This window comes from Arachis hypogaea, chromosome 5 (genome assembly GCF_003086295.3).
Source record: "Arachis hypogaea cultivar Tifrunner chromosome 5, arahy.Tifrunner.gnm2.J5K5, whole genome shotgun sequence".
In the NCBI taxonomy this organism is placed as follows: Eukaryota; Viridiplantae; Streptophyta; class Magnoliopsida; order Fabales; family Fabaceae; genus Arachis; species Arachis hypogaea.
Window position 1 is genome coordinate 107,170,150 of NC_092040.1, and position 23,119 is coordinate 107,193,268.

At 35.6% G+C, this 23,119-nt stretch overlaps 2 protein-coding genes and 1 long non-coding RNA gene across 4 annotated transcripts; 1 reads left to right on the plus strand and 2 right to left on the minus strand.

Moving 5' to 3' along the window:
- Positions 1 to 3,331: 3,331 nt before the first annotated feature.
- LOC112802551 (CASP-like protein 4A3) lies at positions 3,332 to 5,789 on the minus strand. Its single transcript, XM_025845815.2, has 3 exons — positions 4,990 to 5,789; positions 4,066 to 4,201; positions 3,332 to 3,752 (listed from the first exon to the last, which is right to left on the minus strand). The coding sequence occupies exons 1-3, from the start codon at positions 5,433 to 5,435 to the stop codon at positions 3,558 to 3,560; spliced, it is 777 nt and encodes a 258-aa protein (XP_025701600.1). The 5' UTR covers positions 5,436 to 5,789; the 3' UTR covers positions 3,332 to 3,557.
- An 84-nt stretch (positions 5,790 to 5,873) lies between these two features.
- LOC112802552 (uncharacterized) lies at positions 5,874 to 7,979 on the plus strand. 2 transcript variants are annotated; one of them, XR_003202437.3, is made up of 5 exons: positions 5,874 to 6,408; positions 6,918 to 6,998; positions 7,079 to 7,203; positions 7,290 to 7,376; positions 7,629 to 7,979. It is a non-coding gene; the product is annotated as an uncharacterized lncRNA (long non-coding RNA). The 2 variants fall into 2 exon arrangements; XR_003202438.3 differs by having other exon boundaries at positions 5,892 to 6,374.
- An 8,613-nt stretch (positions 7,980 to 16,592) lies between these two features.
- LOC112802553 (protein EXECUTER 2, chloroplastic) lies at positions 16,593 to 23,119 on the minus strand. The gene is made up of 11 exons (XM_025845817.2): positions 22,587 to 23,119; positions 21,356 to 21,472; positions 21,188 to 21,253; positions 20,252 to 20,358; positions 20,091 to 20,172; positions 19,010 to 19,690; positions 18,070 to 18,196; positions 17,806 to 17,975; positions 17,629 to 17,703; positions 17,129 to 17,221; positions 16,593 to 16,986 (listed from the first exon to the last, which is right to left on the minus strand). The coding sequence occupies exons 1-11, from the start codon at positions 22,905 to 22,907 to the stop codon at positions 16,885 to 16,887; spliced, it is 1,941 nt and encodes a 646-aa protein (XP_025701602.1). The 5' UTR covers positions 22,908 to 23,119; the 3' UTR covers positions 16,593 to 16,884.

Consider the following 23,119-nt stretch of genomic DNA (forward strand, 5'->3'; position numbering starts at 1 on the left):
TGTTACATCTGCGCGCATCCTAGGCCCTGGGATAATGCATCGCAGTAATTCTAAATAGTTCATTAGGTTCTGGTATCACGAATACTGATACTAAGGCTAATTTTTCTCTTCAGATTCGAAAGCTTTCTTCGCATTTAGGCATCCATATAAACGGTGCATCCTAACGTATTAACTTAATCACAGGCAATACGGTTGACAAGAATTAAGGCTCCAAAACTCTTCTTGATGTTGCATACCTGCACGCTTCATATTTCGCGTTCAGAAGTTTTTGCTTTAAGAAACTATCATCTTGAGGCTTATATCTAAGAATCTTACGAGATGCTTAACTAAGCTCGAGTTGATTTCCGAAAAGATATTAAGCCCAAGGGCGATCAAACACCACAAACGGTGTGCGCTAGAAAACAGAAGGATGTCTTGTATGGTGATTAATCCAAACTTTAGAAAGTAACAAAATGCATAAGGGAAAGAATTAAGGTGCATATTAAGAAAAGAATCCAGATAAAAAACTTTGATAGAAAGAGCAAGGCATAATGAATCAAATAAGTCTTAACTATTTTTAAAAGATACAAGGATGCGAAAAAGGACACTCAACTTTTAGCAAGTCTCCAGCACTCAAGAATTGTTTGATTTTATCAAAACAAGCTCAAGTTTATTTTGAGAGGGACCATCCCATATACAGATACATGCGTGTAAAGAACAAAATTGGAAAAACGATCAATTCATCAAGAAAACTGGGATAAATTCTAGCGCAAGTTATAAAAGAAAGACTAGGTCGAGTCGCGAAAATTCGTTAGCACTCTCTCTCTCTCTCATAAAGCCTCCTATTGCCTTCTTTCCTTGACATAACTAGTACTCCCCACAAGAAAACACTTGGTCGAACAAATTTCTCTTCCAATACTCCCTCAAACTGAATCCTAAGTTCTGTCGATTCTAGCGGTGTCTTCTTATACGACACAATCAAGATTGGTCCACCTCTCGGCATAAGTTTATCACAAATGCAATCTCTTTCAGATGTAGAAGCTCTGGTACATCTTCAAGAAATACCTCGAAAACTTTCCTCGTAGTAGGATTCGGACAAACTTCACTCGCCACCTAACCAATTAGCAATTAGAAGATAAATCCTTGTCATTCCTCTCCACTACATTTCATAGTCATTGAATTTGAATAGCAACTCTGTTCAGTGGTCAGCACTCCTAATCCTTATATACAACTCAAATTGAACGCTCAAATTAGTTCAACCCGCTCTCGCTGCGTCACTTTGATCTATTAGCCTCCAAGACCTGACCACTTCCCTATGTTAACCAAAAATCGCTTTATCTCGATAATTGAAGATCATCAGGTGCTAATACATTTAGAAAAATCATGGTTCTCACAATATAATTTCATATTACGAAGAAATACTACAATCCTTTGTTATGTAAGGCAGTTAAATCACCGCAGGTACTAGTTCACAATTACCTTGAATCTGAAAATCAGACTTGGATGTATCTCGACTTTTTCTATGTGGAAAATTCTAAGACATATGCCCAGGTAACCCACAACTATAACATAGACCTGTACCCAAATGGCATGGCTTGTTCGGATGATATCCTCCACATTTCGGGCACCTCAAATCCTCTGAATACCTCTTCGTTTGTGTTTCCTTACCATGTCGCTAGCGATTGCCATTTCACTTGAAATTCTGGCTCCCTGAGGTAGTCTTCTTTCTTTTCTCCTTTCTGTAGGACTCTCAGCAGTCACTTCTTGCCTTTGCCATCCTTGTTGGTACCCCTTTATTCTGATTAATATCTCCTCCATCATGCCCATTACTGCCTTAATTCTGATTAATATTTATCTCCCTAACTGTGTGTCAATTGGTAGGAGAGGTTGATGAGGATAAATAAATAAAACAAAAGAAGAGTGGGAGATAACCGTTTGTCAATTGGTAAGAGAGGTTGATTAGGATAAATAAATAACCGTTCTTATTTTTCTCTATTTTATTTATCATGCATCAACTTCAAGCTTCCATGTTTCAATTTTTAGGAGTGAGCACAATTACTATATTTATTCTCATCATAAAACTTGAATACGTACGAGTTTTCTATTTTTCAAATTTAAATCAATCCAATTGAATCTATAATTTAATTTAAAAAATTTTATGTACTCTTTTTGAATACTAATTGATCAAACATATCCATTTTAATCACTTGTATCAACTTTTTTAAGTACTAATTATATGCTAAAAGTTTGGATTATGAATGTTATTAATATTATTTATTATTTTTAGAAAATATATTTTTATATTTATAAATACGTGTATATCTCATTTACAATAAGATAGAGAAATAGATTTCGATAATCATTTTTTAAATTATTTATTTCAATAATTATTATATTTATTTAATTTATTAAAATAAAAAATGTAAGTGTTATTTAATTTTTATAGAAATAGGTAGAAATGGGACGAGTACTCACAGGACGGGTTAGAGTAGAGCAATCTACTATCTGTAGATAGGGGTGCAGCGTATAATAGTGAAGTGAAAGGAGGGCGGAGCGAGGTCGGATAAAATAAAAACTTGTTCCTACCTGCCTTACTGTCACTCCTATGTATAAATATACAATGACTGATTTTAGTGTATAAATAATATTTTTGTTTAAAAAATTCTCCTTGAATTTTTCCTGGCTTACTCTTGGGGGCTCTCTAGGCCCAGATCTGTGCCCATGTAGTCATGCAGTTCTTAAGCGTCCTCTTGTGGGTCGGTGGTTCTCAGTTAACTTGTATTGGGGGCCTAGTTAGTAGTTACAGTGATTACCTGTGCTAACCCAAGAAAAAAAAAGGCCAAAAAATTCAACAAGTAATAAAAAAGACCAAAGATTAAATATATATACTGAGCTCCACCACCTAGGATTTCCCTCCCCTTGGAGGTTCTTCCCATGTAAACTTATTTTTCTTATCCAAAATCAAGGTAAATTAACAAAAATCCACCTAAATTATTTTGTTGTTGTTAAAAATATTTTTAAATTTTATTATGAATAAAAAAGATTCTCAAATTATTTAAAAATGTAACAAAAATACACATTCATAAGCTGAAATATCTTACGTTAACAAAAGAGAAAAGTGATATAACAAATAAAACTTCTTATGTAAAAAGATTCTAACCGGCAAGTAAATCAAGTCATGTTTTTATGTTACCGGAGCAAGTCTTTGATCACGAGTAGGCATTTTTGGCACGTTTTAAAATTATTTGAGAGTATTTTTGTCAATAATAAAATTCAAGAGTATTTTTGTCAACACTAAGATAATTCGAATACATTTTTTGTGGTTTATCTCCAAAATTAAGCAAACTAAAAATAATCATCAAATTAGTTCATATATTATTTAAGTCTACTTTTTTACAAGAAAGTTACCTTCTCCACCCTTGCTTTTGAAAGACAAACAATAGTGGAATTGTATCTACACACATCATCCTGTACAGCGAGCATCAACATTTTTTTTTTTGAAGGCACATTCCGACACAGGAAAAGGGTAAAAAGCAACAGAGAACTCGAGTACACGAGAAAACTAACTATTATTAAGTTCACATGGAGCTGCGGGTACAAAGAATGTACCCAGAGATAAGTGAGCTAATAGCAAAGGCAACAAAACCAAGGAATGCCATACTAATTGAGGCACTTGCCATCTCTGTGAACTCGTCTTTCCCCCAATTCGATTGCCAATCATCGACCCGGGTGGCTGCACATGATGATGCCGACATCAGAAGATATGCTAAAACCTGCTCATCAATTTTTGCAGATATATTAATTTTCAACAAGTAAAGACTTTGGTTCTTGCTGTGAAGGAAAATTATGTACATAGGAATCAGAGAGTTATGCATCAAATTTCACTAAATGCAAGTTATAGTATAAATATTGCATTTGAATAAGAACTTGGACAAAAGAAAGGTACTCATTATCTATCAGCTAATTGGGTAATTGTTAGAGGCCTACTACATACATGGTCACATATATTATTCAAATCATAAATATTCTTAAGTAACAATGAGAATCTGAAAGTCCAAACTAAAGGTGAAGGATCTCATGACTTGCCTGATCAACAAAGAAATCAAAGTGGGAGCGAAGGTGGTGGTTGATCATGTGTTTCCCTGTGACTAGTTGATAAACCAGATCAAATGCTTGTAATCCTGCATATGCAAATGCAATGATATTCACAGATAAGCAATACCTGCCATATCATTAAGGCTTAATCATCACATGTATCCACTACTATAACAAAAAAAAAAAAAAAAAAAAAAATTGGTAGGATAAACTGACTCAGAAAAACCATGTCCAAAAACAAGTAGCAGAAAGGAAGTATAAGCTACGGTTTAAAAGACCAAATTATGATACATAATTAGGCTGTAAATTCTACTAAGTATTGCTTTACAATTAGAATAACACCTACAATAATGGCTCCCTAAACCCCTCACACTCAAGATCGAACACTTGTAGCATACACTATACTAGAGACTCCATGTGTGCAGGTGGCCCAACAGCCCCAACATACAAACACAGGGTGGCTTTGATATTATATTAGAATAGCACTCACCGATTCAAGACTATATCCTCACATGTGAGACTTCTAATACCATCAATGGGTTTTAGGTACCATATAGAAACTCAGACGTATGTTCAAGGATAACAAAGCTTGTATGAATAATTTAAACGGGGAATTAATATTATCTAGTATTTGTCTATTAGAGATATAACCATTTATGTGCATCCTGATATCATGATAGCCGAACATATTTCTTCCAATAATCCATACCAATATCATTAAATAAAATTTGAATCTGGTCAAAGGAATATGAATTGGACTAACAATTATCAGTACTGAAAATCCACTGAACTTAACTGAACTAATGTGGATCATGAAGTTCTTGCCTATATAACTCTTATGCTCTAATCATTATTGAAAAGAGAATTAACAATTGTTATAATAATAAATAATTATAATAAGAAAGTTGGGAGTACCTATATTCCCTGTAGCGATCAAAGGAATCGCCACTCCAACCCTGAGTCCTATCGGAAGCCATAACCGAAAAGGAGATCAGGCACACGACAACCTCGCTCACCCGGAACCCTAGCGCCGCCTTCCTCAACGCCTCCTCCCTCCTCCACTCCCCCTTCGACTCCCTCTGCGGCGGCATAACAGGAGGCGGTGGTGGCGCGGGAACGACCGGCGAATGATGCGGCGGATTCTGGCGCCTCGTCGATTTTTCGGGAGTGTACTGTGTGAACTTGTCGACGGCGACGATAGCCTTGGAATTGTCGAAGGGCTTCGCCGGCGATTCCTCCGACGACCAGTATATCGGCGATCCCTGCGTGTTGGCAGCATCCCACCGCGGTGAAGTGTGGAACGGGACCGGCGACTCGAACTTATTCGACGACTCGGAGTTTTTAGAGAGCGATTTATTCATCGCGGTGATGCTGCGTTCTTTCTATTTTTCTGCGATTTTCAGTTCCCTGCGCTTCGCGGATTTTCAAATGAGATAAAAGAAGCAAGGAAAAGAAGGAAAGGAAATGGAGTTATAGAGAGGTGGAAAGAAGAAAAGTTCAAAAAAAGAGATCAAAAGAAGAGAGATTAAAGAAAGATAGAAAGGAAAAGGAAAAGGGTGTTTCGGTGGAGAGAAAAGAAAAGAGAGGGAAAAAGAAAAACTAGGAGCTAAGGGATTGTGTTTGTGGGTGAGTTATAGCCTGCACCGGTCCAATTAAGGAGAAGAATACACCGGTAACTGCTGACACAAGTTTCTACTTTGGTGTCAGGTCTTTTGGATTTTTTCAAAATTACCTATACACTTCTTTATATAGTATTATGACACTTATATTTATACATATTTCCATTCCAACCCCTCTGTATAAATGAGCTGTGGACTGAGTTGGGATAGTCGCTGACAAATGGGGGACGACCGTAATCCGGCGTCTCAAGTGATGCGGAAACCCTAAATGTACTGGATCTAGGCTGAATGGTTTCTGTAGGTGTTGGCGGTGAAATTGTTTCAAAATCCAATTTACGGATCGATCGGTGGCATTCTTGTTTTACAGTTTGTATATGAAGATGATTCTGACCCTTACTTTGCTTTCATCTCTCTTTATTGGGATGTTTGGGATTAACGGGTTGAGATTCCTGCAATACTTTTCTTCATTTGGATCTTCTCAAGTTCAGTTTTTTTCACCCTTGGATTGATCATATTTAGCTTGAGTTTGTTTTTTTACTTGTTTTGGATGTGGATTGAGTTCAGAGGATGTGTGCAAAGGAGTTGAAGTGGAAAGGGGGCCTGCAAGCCTTCTAAGAACAGCACTTATATGAATGTGAGTGCAATCCTGGTTGGAAGCAATCTCTCTCTTCCCATACTCAGGTTTTCTCCTTTCTTCCTTGCATAGTACCCAATTGTAAGAACTCTCTCTCTCACTCTCAATTGTCTAAGTGGTGAACTAGTTGCATTAACACATGGTGGTTTTAGGGTGCATAAAATGCTATGTAGTTAGTTTTGTTTCTGGTCATTATTTGGTACTATGTCAATGAGCAACTTTCTAAATTTAACCCAGTTATTATATGAAGCAATTGACTTGCTACAAAGGATGTAGCTTAGTGGAAGATTTTACTCACTGAAATGCATTTCTGGTTGAATTTGTTCCTTAGACTAAGATGTTAAACTAATATTTGAAATCAAGGGATTAAATCAATTTTAAGTCTTAATGGATATATATTAAATCAGAAACGTCTTAATCAAATCAGATGATTTTAACTTTTCAACAGTAGAGCATTGCTAAGAATTAAGATATGGCCAGTCTTTACCCTAGACCCTCACTTCTACTGTTAGCTTTTTGCGATTTTGACTTAGGTGTTCAATTCTAATAATGACTATGAACCTTCCTTGATAACCTTTTTGTAATTGCAGGTACCCTGAACTACTCTTGCATGGAAGCCCCTGCCTCTGCTCCACACAAAGAAAGAAGATCCAATGAATCAGTGTTTGATGGTAACATACAGAAAATACTGCTGCCATCAAATGTTGCTGTTCAATTTCTTTTCGTGTTTATATCCTTTTTGATCATGTAGCTTGCTTTTGGGTTGATTGTGGAGGTGGGTCATGTAACAAGACATCACCCTTCTCCTACAGTTGCCATTGTGATGTTGGATATTACAATATTCTCAATGCCACTGCCTTCCCTTGTGTCAAACTTGTAAGTGTTACAAACCTCACCCATGTTTCATATCATTGGTTTAGAAATGTGGAAAGGTATAATCTAATGTTCACATTTTTCCTAAGGTGCTATTGGCATTGGTTGCTCTAACCTGGGAATTCCAATGACGAACTCATCTACCACAACACCGCCACCAACATTGTCCGCGAGCGGTAAGAATGAAGCTAAGGTCAATGCTCTTTGGTAAAATCACAAATAGGAGTTGCATAACTTGGCTTTATCAATTGTGATTCATCTAAAGAAATTTCATGGAAAATCAAGCGCTTATTCTAAGTGCTTTCTCATCTGAAATCAGCATTCTAAACCAACTATTTATTGCTACATAGTTGTTTAGGCTGCTTACAATTTTGTTGAACCTTGTTGAAATCAATTATTACCTTCTCCTTGATTTTTTGGGTTTGCAGCTAGCTCAACTCTCCAAGGAAGCTGTATTGGGTTGCTTATGTTGATAATGCTCATGGCTAGTATACAATTGCATTAGGGCTTTTTGTCCTTGATCTTAAGACTTGAGAGTCTCTCATTCTTATTTTGGTCGGTGAACCCTACATGTTACTGATCACTGAATAATGCCACACGGAGTTCAATCGCATGATTATTGTAATGTTATTGACATGGAAGCTATAAGATTATAGGTTATGGAAGTTGCATCTTTCGTATCTTTTTTGTCTTGTTATTTCATAGTATTTACAAAAAAAATATTATTATTCTAGACAGATATATTCAGGACCTTTGCTCATATATTCCTTCTTTGCAAACTTTGTGCATTATATTTTTTTTTCTTTTTTGATAGAATTATGATTTTGGAAACTAGGTGAGCAAAAACATCACTCGTTGACTTATAATATGTTAGCTCTATAATTTAGTCGTGAAATGTTAAAATTTGGGCTCAGAAAAAAAATAAACTCAAAGTGTTATTATTTTCTTACTAATTAAAACCAAAGAAATCTAGTATATAAATTAAAAAAAAGTATTTGTTAGTAGTTAGTAACTGTTTTTGTCACCCTACAAAATTGAATCCTTCTCCATGTTTGCTTAATTGGTAATGAATTTATGGTCCATATATGCAATATCATTATGATTTGTGTCCAATATTAATATCAAATTGCCTTAAGCATGAAATAGGAAGAGCATCATATAAAACCGTAGTTTTGACTTATAAAAAATGGGTTGGCTTATTCGGAAACTAGAGTATTGTTGTGTGGATCGGAGCTTTTTCTTGCTTGTCAATTTTCCAAAAAGAAACGAAAAGAAAAACAATTATTGTTAACCAAAGAGGGTAATAAATAGTTGTGTAATGCCATTGAATACTAGGTCCTAAGTCATTAAAAGAAGCAATCTATATTTATTTTTATGCGTATATATTGGTTTAATTTAGATTATATTAGTTGCTAATGGCTGCATAAATCAGGCACAATTATTGTGTTTCACAAAAAATGAATAACTGGATTAAAAAGACAAGGCCTGCATGAAGTTCAGTTCAAGCTAACTAGCTAAGGAGGGTTATAGGGTGTGAAAAGGAAGAAGAGAGTATCCCGTGATTTCTTGACAATGACATTTACAAACTAGTCCCAAATGGGGGCTAAATTAAAATTCCTTCCATTTACCACTTTATCCCTTCACCGGTGAACATTGCATCTGACACATGCCACCTCACCAGTCTTCATCTACACGTGTCACTCTCTCAAGCTGGACAACAATGCAAAAAGGACAAGGTGCATTCTTCTCCTCAATTGGACTGGTGCAAGCTATAACTCACCGTGTTTGTGTGTGGCTTCCTTTAGTGTGGGCCGTGCCACGTCATTGCATTTGTTATGCTGAGGAAAGCTTAGCATATTACTTTTATTAAAACCAATTGTTTGTTGCCATGTGGGTCAATCACTTGGTAATTGTAGACTCTTATAGTAGAGTGGACTATTTACTATTAATTCAGTTCTTGATTTGATTAGTGAGGGTGCATGGTAGGGAAGGTTTTACTTCCGCATTGGATCGGAAGCTTGAGTCGTTTTCTTACCTTGCATGTAGTACTATTTGGGATTTGACTTTAGTCATACTGGCACTAACTTCAATCAAGGTGGCAGATAAAAGTACATAATCATTCTTTTATCTTCCAAAATCTATACCGAGATAATAATGAGATGAATCGATGATAAATGTACTCTATTTGGATAAATTTTTGAAAAAAAAAAATCAAAATGTAATTATTTCTTTTTTTACAAAATTGTGATAATAAATAGTTTTTTTATTAAAATCAGATTTTAGATTATTTTGATTTTATAAAAAACATTAATTTGTAAAACTATTTTTTTTAAAAGAAAAATCAGAAATACACAGATGCCATGTATCATAAATGTATGTCCCATTAGCTAGTGGAAGTGTGGAACCAATTCTTAACTTAACCTAACCTTTGAGCCATACGAATGTGGCCTAATAACTTAAATATGTCTCATGCAAGTAACAGGAGTAAAATATAATTTTTAATATTTTAAATATTTTATTCAAATTTTTAATATTTTAAAATTGTTATAATGTTATCTGATTATTAATTCTATTAATAATTTTGTAAAAAAATGCCATGTAGACGTTATAATTCATTGTGACAAATTAATCTCATATTACCAATAGTAAAAAAAATAAAAAATTAAATAAATAAAAGAAAAAGTAACATTAATATATGAGTGAACAAAATATAATTAAAATTTGGGCAATTCACTTAATTAAATAAATTGGCCATCCATATTACCATAATACACATTTTACAAAGTGGATACTAAAGTGTATTTTTTTCATAAACTATGTAAACCGCAACAGGGGTATCATGGTTTACAAATGAACGTAATCCGCTACAGGGGTGTCGCAGATTACATTGGAAGAAAAACATCCATAATCTGTGATAGAGGTGTCGCGACTTATGTGTATTTTGCAGACGTGCATAAACCATTACAGGAGTCTAGCGGTTTATGCTTTAGTCTGTTTTGCCTATAAATACCAAGTAAGATAGGGAGTGGATCATTTGAGGAAAGTCATTTTCACACTTTCACAAATGGATAGTGAGGAAAGCTTGATGGTTCTAGTCCACTGCTCTGGTAAAATATAAAAAAAGTAATAGGCATGGTGTTAAGTTCATTGATAAAGAACCACTGAGCATTTTTATTCGTTCGACTGATACTTTGTCGGATTTGAAGAGGAATATATTGCAGAAGGCAGGGTTGTGTGGGGCCAAGTTGGTGAAGAATGTATTCTACAAGATTCCGATGGCGGTTGTGTCAAGTGGTGTAAAGTATGAAACATTTGTCATATGGTCGGATGAAGACATGGGGATCTTGTTTCATTGTCGGCGGAGTTTTTCGGAGGTGAGAATACACGAGTTATTTGTCAAGTTGGAAGAACGTGTGGACAGTTCCGGGACTTCAACGCCAAATCCTCAATCGACGACGGCGGGGTGCTTCTACTTCAATGCCTGTCGTTGCACCTGATTGTCTCCTAGCTGCACCTTCACTTATTCTAGCACCGGCAGCTAGGTCACCTGGTTTGATTACTGGTCTTGTTGGTGGTGGTGAGCCGAATCATGTTGAGGACGCGATGCGGAAAGATGATTCGGACGATGAGCCGGATCACATATCAGGGGATAGTGAGGAGGAGACTCCAGTGGCCCCACCTTCCCCTCAGGGACCATCCAGTTCTGGGTCCCACCAACAACCCCCGCATTTCTCGATGTTGAACCTGGAAGCCGTGAGTCAACAACCGGATGATGCACTCACCTTCGATTACCAAGGATTACACGACAGCAATACTTCTGGGAAATTTCAGATTGGTCAATCTTTTCCGACTAAGGAGGAAGCTGTGATGAGTGTTAAGGATTATAGCATTCGTCGTGGAGTTCAGTATCGGATTATGGAATCTGATCATCTGAAGTATGTTGGGAGATGCAAAGAGTTTAGAAACGGCTGCACCTGGATGATCCGCGTGGCACTTCGGCAGCGGAAGGATAACTGGGAGGTTAGAAGGTACAACGGAGCCCACACTTGCCTGGCCACTTCGATTTCGAGCAACCACCGACAGCTCGATTACCACGTAATTTGTGTGAGGATCTATCCGTTGGTTAGGGCGGATGCAGCAGTTACCATAAAGGTGTTGCAATAAGCTACTGAATTCTGGCCTAGTTACAGGAAGGTGTGGAAGGCAAAGCAAAAGGCAATCGCCCAGATTTACGGAGATTGGAAAGAGTCGTATGTGGAGTTGCCCCGGTGGTTCCTTGGGATGTAAGCAACGATGGATGGAACCGTAGCTTTGTTGAAGACTTCTCCAGTGCGTGTAGGTGGAGAGGTTGATGAGTCTACAGAGTATTTTCATCGACTTTCCTGGACATTCCCTCCATGCGTTGAGGCTTTTAAACATTGCAAGCCACTAATCAGCATTGACGGTACGCATCTATATGGGAAGTATGGCGGAACTTTTCTTCTGGCTATTGCGCAAGATGGAAACTCAAATATATTGCCAGTTGCGTTTGTACTTGTTGAGGGGGAGAATACTGAGTCGTGGGCTTTTTTCTTATCCTACTTGCGTCAACATGTGACCCCACAGGAAGGAATTCTGGTGATCTCTGACAGACACAACAGCATTAAGGCTGCATTGAAGGCACCAAACAGTGGTTAAAAACCGCCTCATGCATATCAAGCGTGTTGCATTCGACCAATTGCAGCTAATTTTGCTCTCAGTTTCAAGGGTCAGGATGTAGGGCAGATGCTCGTGAATGTGGCGTATGCCAAGACTGAGGCCGAGTTTGACTACTGATTTGATATTATGAGGACTGAGAATCCGACCATGTGCGATTGGGCCAACCGACTGGAGTACGATAAGTGGACCCAACACCAGGATGGGGGCAGACGGTTCGGCCACATGACGACGAACATATCCGAGTGTGTTAACTCTGTACTAAAGGGGACACGGAATCTGCCAGTTACTGCACTTGTCAAATCCACATATGGGAGGTTAACAGAGCTTTTTGTCGTCCGAGGGTAGACAATAGAGGCGCAGTTGGGATCAGGCCAACGGTTTTGCCAGGCACTAGTCAAGGCGATAGAGCGCAACTTAAAATATGCGAGGTGCTTCACGGTTACTCTGTTTGACAGAAATCAGTCTGAGTATACCGTGGCTGAGACGACTCCTACCGGTAACTTCTCGGTTGGGACGTATTGGGTTTCCTTCAGAGATCGCACTTGTGACTGTGGGTACTTTCAAGCTCTCCATTACCTGTGCTGCCATGCGATTGCATGCTGTGCTCAGTCCCGGTTAAACTGGGCTACGAACGTCCATGAGTTTTATACCATGAGTAAGGTGTTTAGCGTATACCGGATGGGGTTTTTGCCTCCTAGTCCAGAGGGTTTGTGGCCACCGTACGCCGGTCCTACTATCGTTCTTGATCCTAACATGAGATGTGTCAGAGAAGGGCAACCGAGGTCAACAAGATTCCGTAACACCATGGATGAGGCCGATACTAGTCGGCCGAAGCGATGTGGGCTATGCAGACCGACAGGACATACTTACTGGACTTGCCCTCAGCGAGGATCCGCCCCCAGTGCCGACGCATAGGTGTCATTAGGTCGTCATGATTAGCTTAAATTTTTCTTTCCTTATTTGTGTTCTTATCTTGTTTTAGTTGTACTTACTGTTAAGTAAAGTTGTACTTGCTGTTCGTTTTACGGTGACATTGTTATTGTTAGCGATTCTCTATATAGTTATGATTCTCTTGAGTTAAGGTGTTCTAATTTTGTTGGTAATTCTATGAGTTCAAGAGACTAATTCCAATTAAATCAAAGTAGGAACCTATGTTGCGTTATACATAAAAATTGCAAACCAAACTTTCATCCAAAAATTCATTCTCCATGAAAAATGAACTAAGTCTACACTAAAATATAAACCGCGACACTCCTACCGCAGATTATGTGATGTTTTTCTTCCAACGTAATCCGCGATATCCCTGTAGCGGATTACGTTCATTTGTAAACTGCGATATCCCTGTCGCGGTTTACATAATTTATGAAAAAAATACATTTCGATATCCACTTTGCAAAATGTGTATTATAGTAATATTGACGGCCAATTTATTTAATTTAGTGAATTGTCTTTAAAATTTTGTGTTATTAGTGATATTTATTTATTTATTTAATTTTTTACATTTTTTTACTAATAGTAATATAGGATCAGTTTACTAGAGTAGATTACAATGTCTACATGTGTATTTTCATCATAAAATTATTAACAGAATTAATGATAAAATAATATTATAACAATTTTAAAACAAAAACTTAAATAAGATATTTAAAATGTTAAAAATAACTTTAAATCTTAAAAATTTAGTCCAAATATTATTAGGAATAAAAATAATATTTTGACCCATTTTATTTCAAGTACCAATTATACTTGTGTATACACTCTTATAACTACTTAGAATATTTTTTATTTTACTTTTTTTTTCAGATTCTAAAGATATTTGTTAAGAGAATTTGCTAACAAGTCTTCCTAAAATTATCAATTTAAAAAAATATTGAAAGAGTATGCAATTTAAATTTTTAATACATTTATTATATATTTATTTTTGTAAAAATGAAAACTTCTAATAACAATAATTTTAACGAGTATCCTAAGAAAACCATATGCATACTTCTCTTCCGAGTTCCAATTACTACCATCATAGCTCCCAAACAAGTTAGACTTCCCTTTCCTTCATCGCCGAAAGAAGACTTTCCTTTCCTGCTTCCCCCCAAAAATATTTCATTACATTATTAACCACCAATTCTTTGCAATCCACTTATAAACTGCCCAGATCTTTCTATAATGCTCCCATAATAAGTTGCTAGATTAATATAATGATATTTGTTGTCTTTAACATCTAAAGATAGAATAATCGAAGATAATAAAGGAAATCCATCCTGACCAACAAGCCTTACAATTTAGAGGTGACAAGAGATAGAGTTTGAATCTAACTCTAATCTTATACGTGAGTTAACATTTTTTTATAAATTCAATTTTATTTTATTTATGGATTGAAAATATTTTAATTTTAACTCTACTAATTCTTAATCCACATAAATTTAATTTTATCTATAAATTATCAAAAAGATGCAATATTATATTATTATATAACTTAATGATAATTTAAAATAGAACTGATTTTTATGTAAAAAAAAAGACATATTAAATTATTAATTAATGATCTTCTCTTAATAGTAACAAATCTTTTGTATTTAATGAAAGGTCTTTGATTTAATATCCACTTAAAACATATTTTTATACAAGTATATAACATTTACATATATAGGGTGCGGGTTAATTAGGTAGGGTTAAAGTTCAATTCGCACCCTACCCGACCCGCACAAAAACCTTATCTATTGCGAATCAGGTTGACAATTCTATTTGACCGGATTAGATCGAATTGGATACCCACGAATAGAGTATACGTTCCCACTCCTAATTATAATGTAGTAGTAAAGTAATCAGATTTCTTTCACTAGTGGGACTATCTTTAGCAACTTCCTTTAAAATATAACCCACTATCTACCGGAAAAGCTACCTCCTACAAACTTTAGTACCATTTACACATATAAAATCAATTATAAGACACAACGTGCCAAATAATGTAGTTCTAGCCTTCTCACAGGATACCTTTTGTTCTTTACTCCACCAAAAACGCTCTTAAGTTTATATAGAAATCTTCATGCAATGGGCAACAAAAGCATCTTTCTCCCCAACTTATCTTGAGGTACCTTTTCATGAAACTACAATTTATTGAATAAGGTACTATTTTAACTCAAAATTAATTTATTAGTGATGCGGAGGAGCTAAACTAGATCCCATGCTAAATTAACTTGTGCGAAGAGGATGGTGGACATCCAATCGACAGTGATCCACTGAAATTGACCTACATGCATTTGACTCAAACCTTAACTATTAGAAACATTGCTAACTTAATGATTAGGTCATATATTGAATCTGTTATATCATAAAGATGCACAAAGAAAAGGACTACTATGAGAAATGGAATTGCCCAAATGTATATTATTTGAATTTGATTTTTGAATTGAAAACTCTCATTTCAATTCATTCATTTATTTATTTGTCCACTTATATGATTATCTTAGGAGGAATATAATTTTCACAATAGTGTTTATATTGTCTTATTAGTTATAGATATAGTATTATTTTTTGTTGAACAAACGAGTTCAATACAAAAAAAATAGAATGACAGTAAAACAAAGTCACAAAAACTAACAACGAAAATAAAAATTAAAAGCTATCTCTAATGTTATCTCCGGCATTGCCATTAATAATAGAAGGGATCCAAACAATTTCACTGTCTATAACTGGTCAATGATCTGTGAAAAACTTCTTCTACACCTGCTTCCTTGTTATGAAAGATCCGTCCGTTCCTTTCTAACCAGACGTTATAAATAACTGCAAAGAAGCATATGAGCCACTTGTTGCACTTCTCTTTTCTGTTAACAACACCTGTCCAACTCTTAAAGTGTTCTTTCAGCGAGTTCGGAATAGACCACAGCCTCCCAAAATCAGTCACGCACACCATACCTGCAAAGTAAACTCACAACCAAAAAACAAATAGTAAATAAATTTAACATCTTTATTACAGAAAACACATAAGTTATCACCTTGACTAATAATCTCCATCATTTTTTTTGAAATAAGAAGCTCAACATAGTAAGGTGGAGCATTTAGAAAGTCCAGAAATAATTCCCACCCTGTATAACTGTTTTTTAATATTTACTCTTTTTATCAAAACAAACCAAATAAATAACTCTACTCGTTGTGAAACCAAACCCTTCCATAAGTTGCAAACTCACCCTATCGTATTTTCATATTTTTCAAAAACAGATATCAATTCAATTTTCATTCCACAAGCCTCAATAGTTATTAGCTCTTTTGGTGAACCATCTTTTTATCCAAACACTTGGTTTATAACAGAACACCTTGTGCTAAATTCTAAATTGTGCCTGAACTCTATATGTCACAAACAGAATGCGTTTATGGTATATATTGAAGATTTTGACATTGCCAAGAAGTCAGTATATCATTGGCACATGATGATAATATATCTATTTCGAAAAATCCTAAAAGTAGAAATTTTTTTTGCTGTTTTTCTGTATATTTGGTTATTAGGCATACTATAAGACGTGTCCTTTAGACACCAGTCATGGCTCATGCCTCATTTTGTGCCGGGTCAGTAATTTACTCTTTTTTTTTGTACATACTAATTTACTCTTTATTTATTCTTATTTTATATTATTACTTATTGGGCCTTCACAACAATCGAGTTTTTATTATTTCATGTCTTTTGTGGAGACTGGAGAGTGGTATACAGAGGCACAATCCACATGCACATAAAAGGTCAAATAAGGTACTTCCAGAGTTCCTATCGTACACTATTGTGTCATTCAGCAAAATTTATATACACAATCTCATAGTAATGACTAAAGGAACAAGAAGAAATGGCTAACTCATGAAAGGAGTAAGACCTTATAAAAATTACAAGCGCCTGTGTATGAGGGATAAAGCTATAAACCTAAGGAAAATACATAGTAGTCGAATTCTCAATGTCCTGCTCACATAGAAAAGAGAAGAAATCAGACAGGATGAGGGAATCATGGCTCAATCTGGTAATTTCAGCCGGTTGAATAGCACCAGAAAACTTTGCTCTGGCACAACATAAAGGAAACCAAGATCTGCACCTTTCATGTATGGTCCTATGCCCTAAATATGACAGCAGCAGAAACCAAAGAATGTCAAAAGAAACAGTAACAAAACAAGTATGCTAGTAGAAATATCGGTCAAGTTTGAACATTTAAAAATAAATAAGTAAATAAAAACTGGGACACATGCACTATCAAGTTACCTTGCCATTAAGTTGGAGTAATTCTCCCTCAACCCATTTTGGATTTTGAAATCCAAAGTCTGCTATTCGCCCTTGGCCCTTATAACTTGCAACCTTTTCATAAACGAGTGTATTCAAGCTTAGTTGTATATCTCTAGGACAATCCGAAATGACCCAACTCAAAGACAGAAACTACGGTGAAGAAGAAAAGGAATGCAAACCAACATAAAAGTATGTAAGGGGTAGGAGAAAGCTTCTTGAAAGCAATAAATACATACAGACATGCAATCACTAAGAGCAGACTAAAGCAATATAATACGTGAAAAGTACTGCCAATTCGCAAAAATCGGAATTAAATTGAGCATGTAGTTGATGCAACAGCAAAGTACGAGGTTATAAATAAAAGAATGTTTGGATACGGCTCAGTATTAAGGTTTGGAGTTCGCAACTAAGCATACCACGATAAGAATTTACAACCATATACGCAGATATGGTGGTATTAAATTGTAAAGTGCAATTACCACTCCTAATTCATCAGGATACATTCCACGGTTGCTGTTACGGTTGACTCTGCCGATTTTAGCACGGAATGTCACCTGCATACCCAAAACAAAATTTAACTTTCCTATAATGAGCACATAGTTGATAGAACTATATGATACAACAAGGATTATTATCGGATTCGAAATGCACAAAACCTGGCCAGCAGGAACATTAAGATCCCCTGTCAACTTCACTGCCTCAACATATTCAAAGAACTCCACATCTGAAGGGTTGTTTGCATTGTCGGCATCATTCCAATGTCCAAATTTTCTCCTCAACTGTACTACTTCCGTGCCATAAGGGCCAAATGCACCAACATAGAGTCCTACATGTCAGCCAGAACAATTTATTTATAATGAATTTTTCCGAGGTTACAAATTACAGCAGTGCAAGTTGGTCAAACGGAGAAGCAAACTGACCATCAAAAGGATCAAAACCCCCTCTTGGAGTGGAAATCCGACTAAAATATGTATCTTCAGATAACCTACTTCTTTTCTGTGCTTGACTAATAGCAAGTTTGACAATTTCACGCATGTTTTTGGTAACCTAAGTAATTGACATGAAAATCATAATAATCAGATACAGTTTAAGAACTTCGGAAGGGAGGGGCAGAATCCACAATCATCTTTTCCAAGGAATTTTTTGAATAAGCTTACTACAGTCACAAGCATTTGACAATAATAGCTAGAATAGTAAAATAAGCCAATTCTGAAGATAAGTTAATAAAAGTAAAATTGACACAATGTCACATTTTTTTTGGAAAGTTATATCCACCTAAAGAAAACGAAATATTATTTATGCAGTATCAAATCCATCTTCTGACAGTGTACTAAAAATCAATAAACCAATGAGTAAATTACACTAATATCTCGTTGTTTATAAAATTAACATAAATATCTTATGTACAAAGACCCTTTGCAACTGACTTTCCAGGGATATGCGAACAGGAAAATAAAATGAAGACTGGTCTAACTAGATGTTGTGGTTGATAAGCAAAACTGATACAGAATAAAAGTTTATCATCCGGATGATTCATTATATGCAAAAAGATGCAGACTTATCATCGTAATCATAACAGCTACTCTCTCCATTCTGTGTTAATAGTGGAAAAATAATTATGAAAGAATAATTGGAGAGAGAGAGAGAGAGAGAGAGAGAGAGAGAGAGAGAGAGAAGAGAGAGAGAGTCCAAAGAAACACAAATAATACGGACATGATCCTTTTTCCCCCTCCCCCCTCAAAATGACAATTTTGCTTGACCCAAGAAAGCATTCCTTAATTCTACCAAGTATGCCTTAGCAGAATATGTTTGATTAATCTTTTTTAAACAATGATCGAGAGCCTCTTATCTAAATCTCACCTTAGAAGCAACTTTGTCAGTCCAAAATGCCTTAGCAACCTCAGGAGGCATAAGCTCTGTGAATCCTTGTGCTGCAAGAGCTGCAACTTTGATATTTGACACTTTACTTTCTCTTGTATCAAGATCTAGATTTCTCCTAGGAATGTGCAAGGCAAAAGAATCTCGTTCCATATCTTTAATTTCAGCAGGAAGTCTAGTAAAGTCGTCCTTAACAGGAGTATCTTCATCGTTGTGCACGACTCCACCAATAAAGAGCTTCATATCCAAATCCTTTTCTTCTCCAGAGGTATCACTATCTCCTCCTAGAGTGACCCCATCAGGTTCGTCCAGATTATTATCTTCCTCTTCAGAATTCTCGCTGGAGCTTGTTTTCTTACTATCTTCTTCCATCAACTGCTTAATAGATTCATTTTCTGCTGCCTCTGTTTCAACAGTGATGTTCATAACTTTAACCTTCAATCCTGGAATTTTTTCTTTAAGAAAATTTATGACACTTTTAATGCCCTCCTCGGTGGCCCCGTCAATGTTACTGTTTTTATCATCATTAGGCTCAGCCTTCTTTTCATGTTCCTCTACCTCAACGGAAGAGATATTTTCAACCTCAGGTTTGGATGGGCTTTTAGCAGGTACAGATGGAGGTTTACTCATTGAATTTCCTCTGTTTCGCCGTAAGTACACTACCTATTAAATGTTACCAGATGAGACATCATTAGCATTAGTGCCTTACATGCATAACGCGAAAGCTAATTATACTATACAGAACGGGTCAGCTATGATTAGCTGTATTAAACTTTTTTTTTAAATAATAATAATAATAATAATAATAATAATAATAATAATAATAATAATAATATGTTCTGATTTCCAATCCTAAAATTCATTTTATGTTTAGCTTAGTTTCCATTACTGAATATTTGCATCAGTACCCCAAATTATGTTTCTTTGGATATCTATCGGGTCATGAATCAGAAGTATCTTCGATCAGATCGAAACAATTCAAATCATCCATGTTTCCTTGAATCTATGGGTAATATTGACAAATTACAAAAAACAATATTTTGTTAAAAATTTTGCATGTTACCTGCATGTGATATGTGTCATCACCATTTTTTACCACATAAATTTCAAATACTGGCGTCCCATTGGATGCTGTAATCAACTGTCTGTAGTAAAAAGCCAAACACAAATAAGCAATTTTTCCTAATTACAAGAATAGAAATTCGAAAGCTGGGGAGAACATACCTTGGACTGTAACTCTTGCCAATGAATCTACCCATACCAGGACTTATATGAATTATTCTACCAAAAGGGTCATCTGAATTTTTTGAGTACCCCACCCACCAACCCACCTGATCATACGTAAAGATAAAATTGGTGTTGGACATCAGTGGATACAGTTCACAGAAAGTTGTTGGCATTACTACCATAATCAATACACACAATTACAATTACAAGTCATGATCACAACTAGGTTCATACCATTTATTATATATCGGCTTTCTATAGAATATCTCTATCTTCCTAGACAACCGAAATAATTGTTTCCAATGCAGTACAGTGTCTCTATTGCAGGTTCTTAATCTACAATAACAGGCATACCACTCAAGCTCCTATAGTCCTATGAATAACTTCTATTGATATTATCCACAGTCATAAACTTATAACTAACATATTTGACAATGACAGTTTCCAGATTTCTTCCAAAGATATCTCTTTCTATACTTGGTGAAAATACCAACTTAGAAAATTAAGAATTTTAACATAAAATCAAGTAGTTAGATTGTCACTGATGAGTAAGGAAAAAGTTTTTGTTAGCCCCTGCAAATCAGACAAACAAATTTTCCAAACATTTGTCACCTCTTACTCTCTCCTCGCTCTAGACTCTGATGGTTATTGGTTTTGATTGGCACATGGCCTTTAAGTTTTCAAAGAACACAATGTGAGAAAGAAATATGTAATAGTTATTTTATAGAGTAGATATTTTAGCTGTCTTCCCAGTGGGGGCATGCACGAGACTGGTATGCCATGGTTACTTGTGTTTCTTTAAATCATTGTTATAGTGGAATTATCCAACAAGTTATTATTAGACAAACAAGAAAGAAAGAAACCACTTTCAAAATTACAGGAGGAAAGCTTTGACTTTTTAATAACAGCTGATAGTAAAAAGCAAAGGAATACCAGCCCACTTCCCGTGTTCCTACATAATCTTGAAGCGTCATGATAGCGTTCATCATCTATGGCATCCTGGACATAAAGAAATATGATGTTATAATCAGTAAAATCTCTAAGTAGGAAAAATTGAGAGAATGAAAGTCTAACTAATCCAAACAAAAATATTTGTCTAACCTTCAATTGAGCCATAATTTCAGAAACACTGTCCTTGGATGTTGCTTCTTCTATACTTCTCTTCAACTTGGCTGCTTCCTGGAAGTCTTCCTTTTCAATGGCATCTTCAAGTTGAAACTGAAGGGCATGAAGTAGAAATCGTCTAAGTATTTACAATCTACTATTTACTATTTACACAAAGTAAACACTCTACTTTGTCCACCAAAGTCCAAAGATACAAGCATCAACTTCTTCCCTCAATATCAAAGTATAATAAATTTAGACCCTCACTCATGGCAAACATCATTAAACTAGCCCCAAATTAGGCTTTTGTTACACTCATTTGTCTCATCGGATTTTAATATCTTTAGATATTTAAGGGACAAAGCTGGTAAAGCGTTTCTGCGTACACAGTTACACTTAATTGTCTTTGTTCAACAACAAATATATTTAATAATATGCATAATTGAGGCACTAAGTTAATGAATTTCTTTATTTGAGAACAAAGTTTATGACTCTTAGCCAAGTACATCTGCATGAGAAACATAGTACTTCATTTATTTACTTACAAAAACCACCTCAGCTTTCAAAATAATAAATTAATAATTACACCCTGGAAAAATCTTCCGTTGGCTTCTGCTTTTCATTTCTCATAAACATCATCTCATCATCGTTTAATGGAAAATCAACGAAATTAAAATACAATAACTCCACAAACCACAACGGCTCTATGTCCTTTACTGAACCAAATGATAATTATTGTTATTAGCAGGATAAATATCCCATAATACTTCATTTCATTCAACTATCATCATAAAGTCAAAACAGTATTACAATTTTGTCCTGCTTGGGTATAAACAATAACAAAAAATAATACTCAAGACTAGAATTTAATTGTGAGTGTAACACAGAATGTAAGCATGTGAATTGTGACACTAAGACAATTACAGTGCATCAGAACTAATATCTATAATCTATACTTCTATTTCTATACTATATATACATAAATAAAATGGGGATTAACCTATTTGGTCAAACTTCTATAATCCATAATACTCCACTTTTAAACTCCCACAATAATTCCCCAATTTACCGAAGTTCACAACACCACGTCCAATTTCTGTCCTGTAGCTAAATTTCAATCTCAATTTTTGTTTTCTTTTCGAATACTATGGTGTTTAATCTGAAGAACAATCGTGCCTGTCAAATTGCTTTGAACAATAACATGAATTAGAGGGGGAAGGGAGGGTACCTTGAGAAGAGAAACGAAGCTCTCAGCCTGTTCAATTTCAGAGAAATGGCGGCACCATCGGTTCCAATCCCACTTATTGACAGAAGAAGATGAAGACGAGGATGACGATGATGAAGTCTCGTAGTTGGTACAGCGGCATAAGTGGGTGCGGGTCCTTCGGGGGAACACTAATTGAAGAGAAAGAGGAAGAGAGTAGTTTTTACTGTTGTTGTTGCTGCTGGGAGCGATACAACTCGGAAGGAACTTCTTTGGGATAGAATCAAAAGAAGAGGTGGTGGATATGGCCTGGGAGACACCCAAGGTGTTGGCCACAACCACCATGGTTACGGTTACGGATAAAAGAATGGAGTTTGAAGAAGACGATGATGGATGCAAAATTGCAAATTGATGTATTTGTTGTTGGGGATAAGTTTTTCTGATGGCCAAAGGATACGTGCAAATCACTACACTGGATTAGTACGGCCTCAAAGTTAATTACTTTTTATCATAATTTTTTATTATAATTCTAATTCTAGGATACTTAGCCACGTATT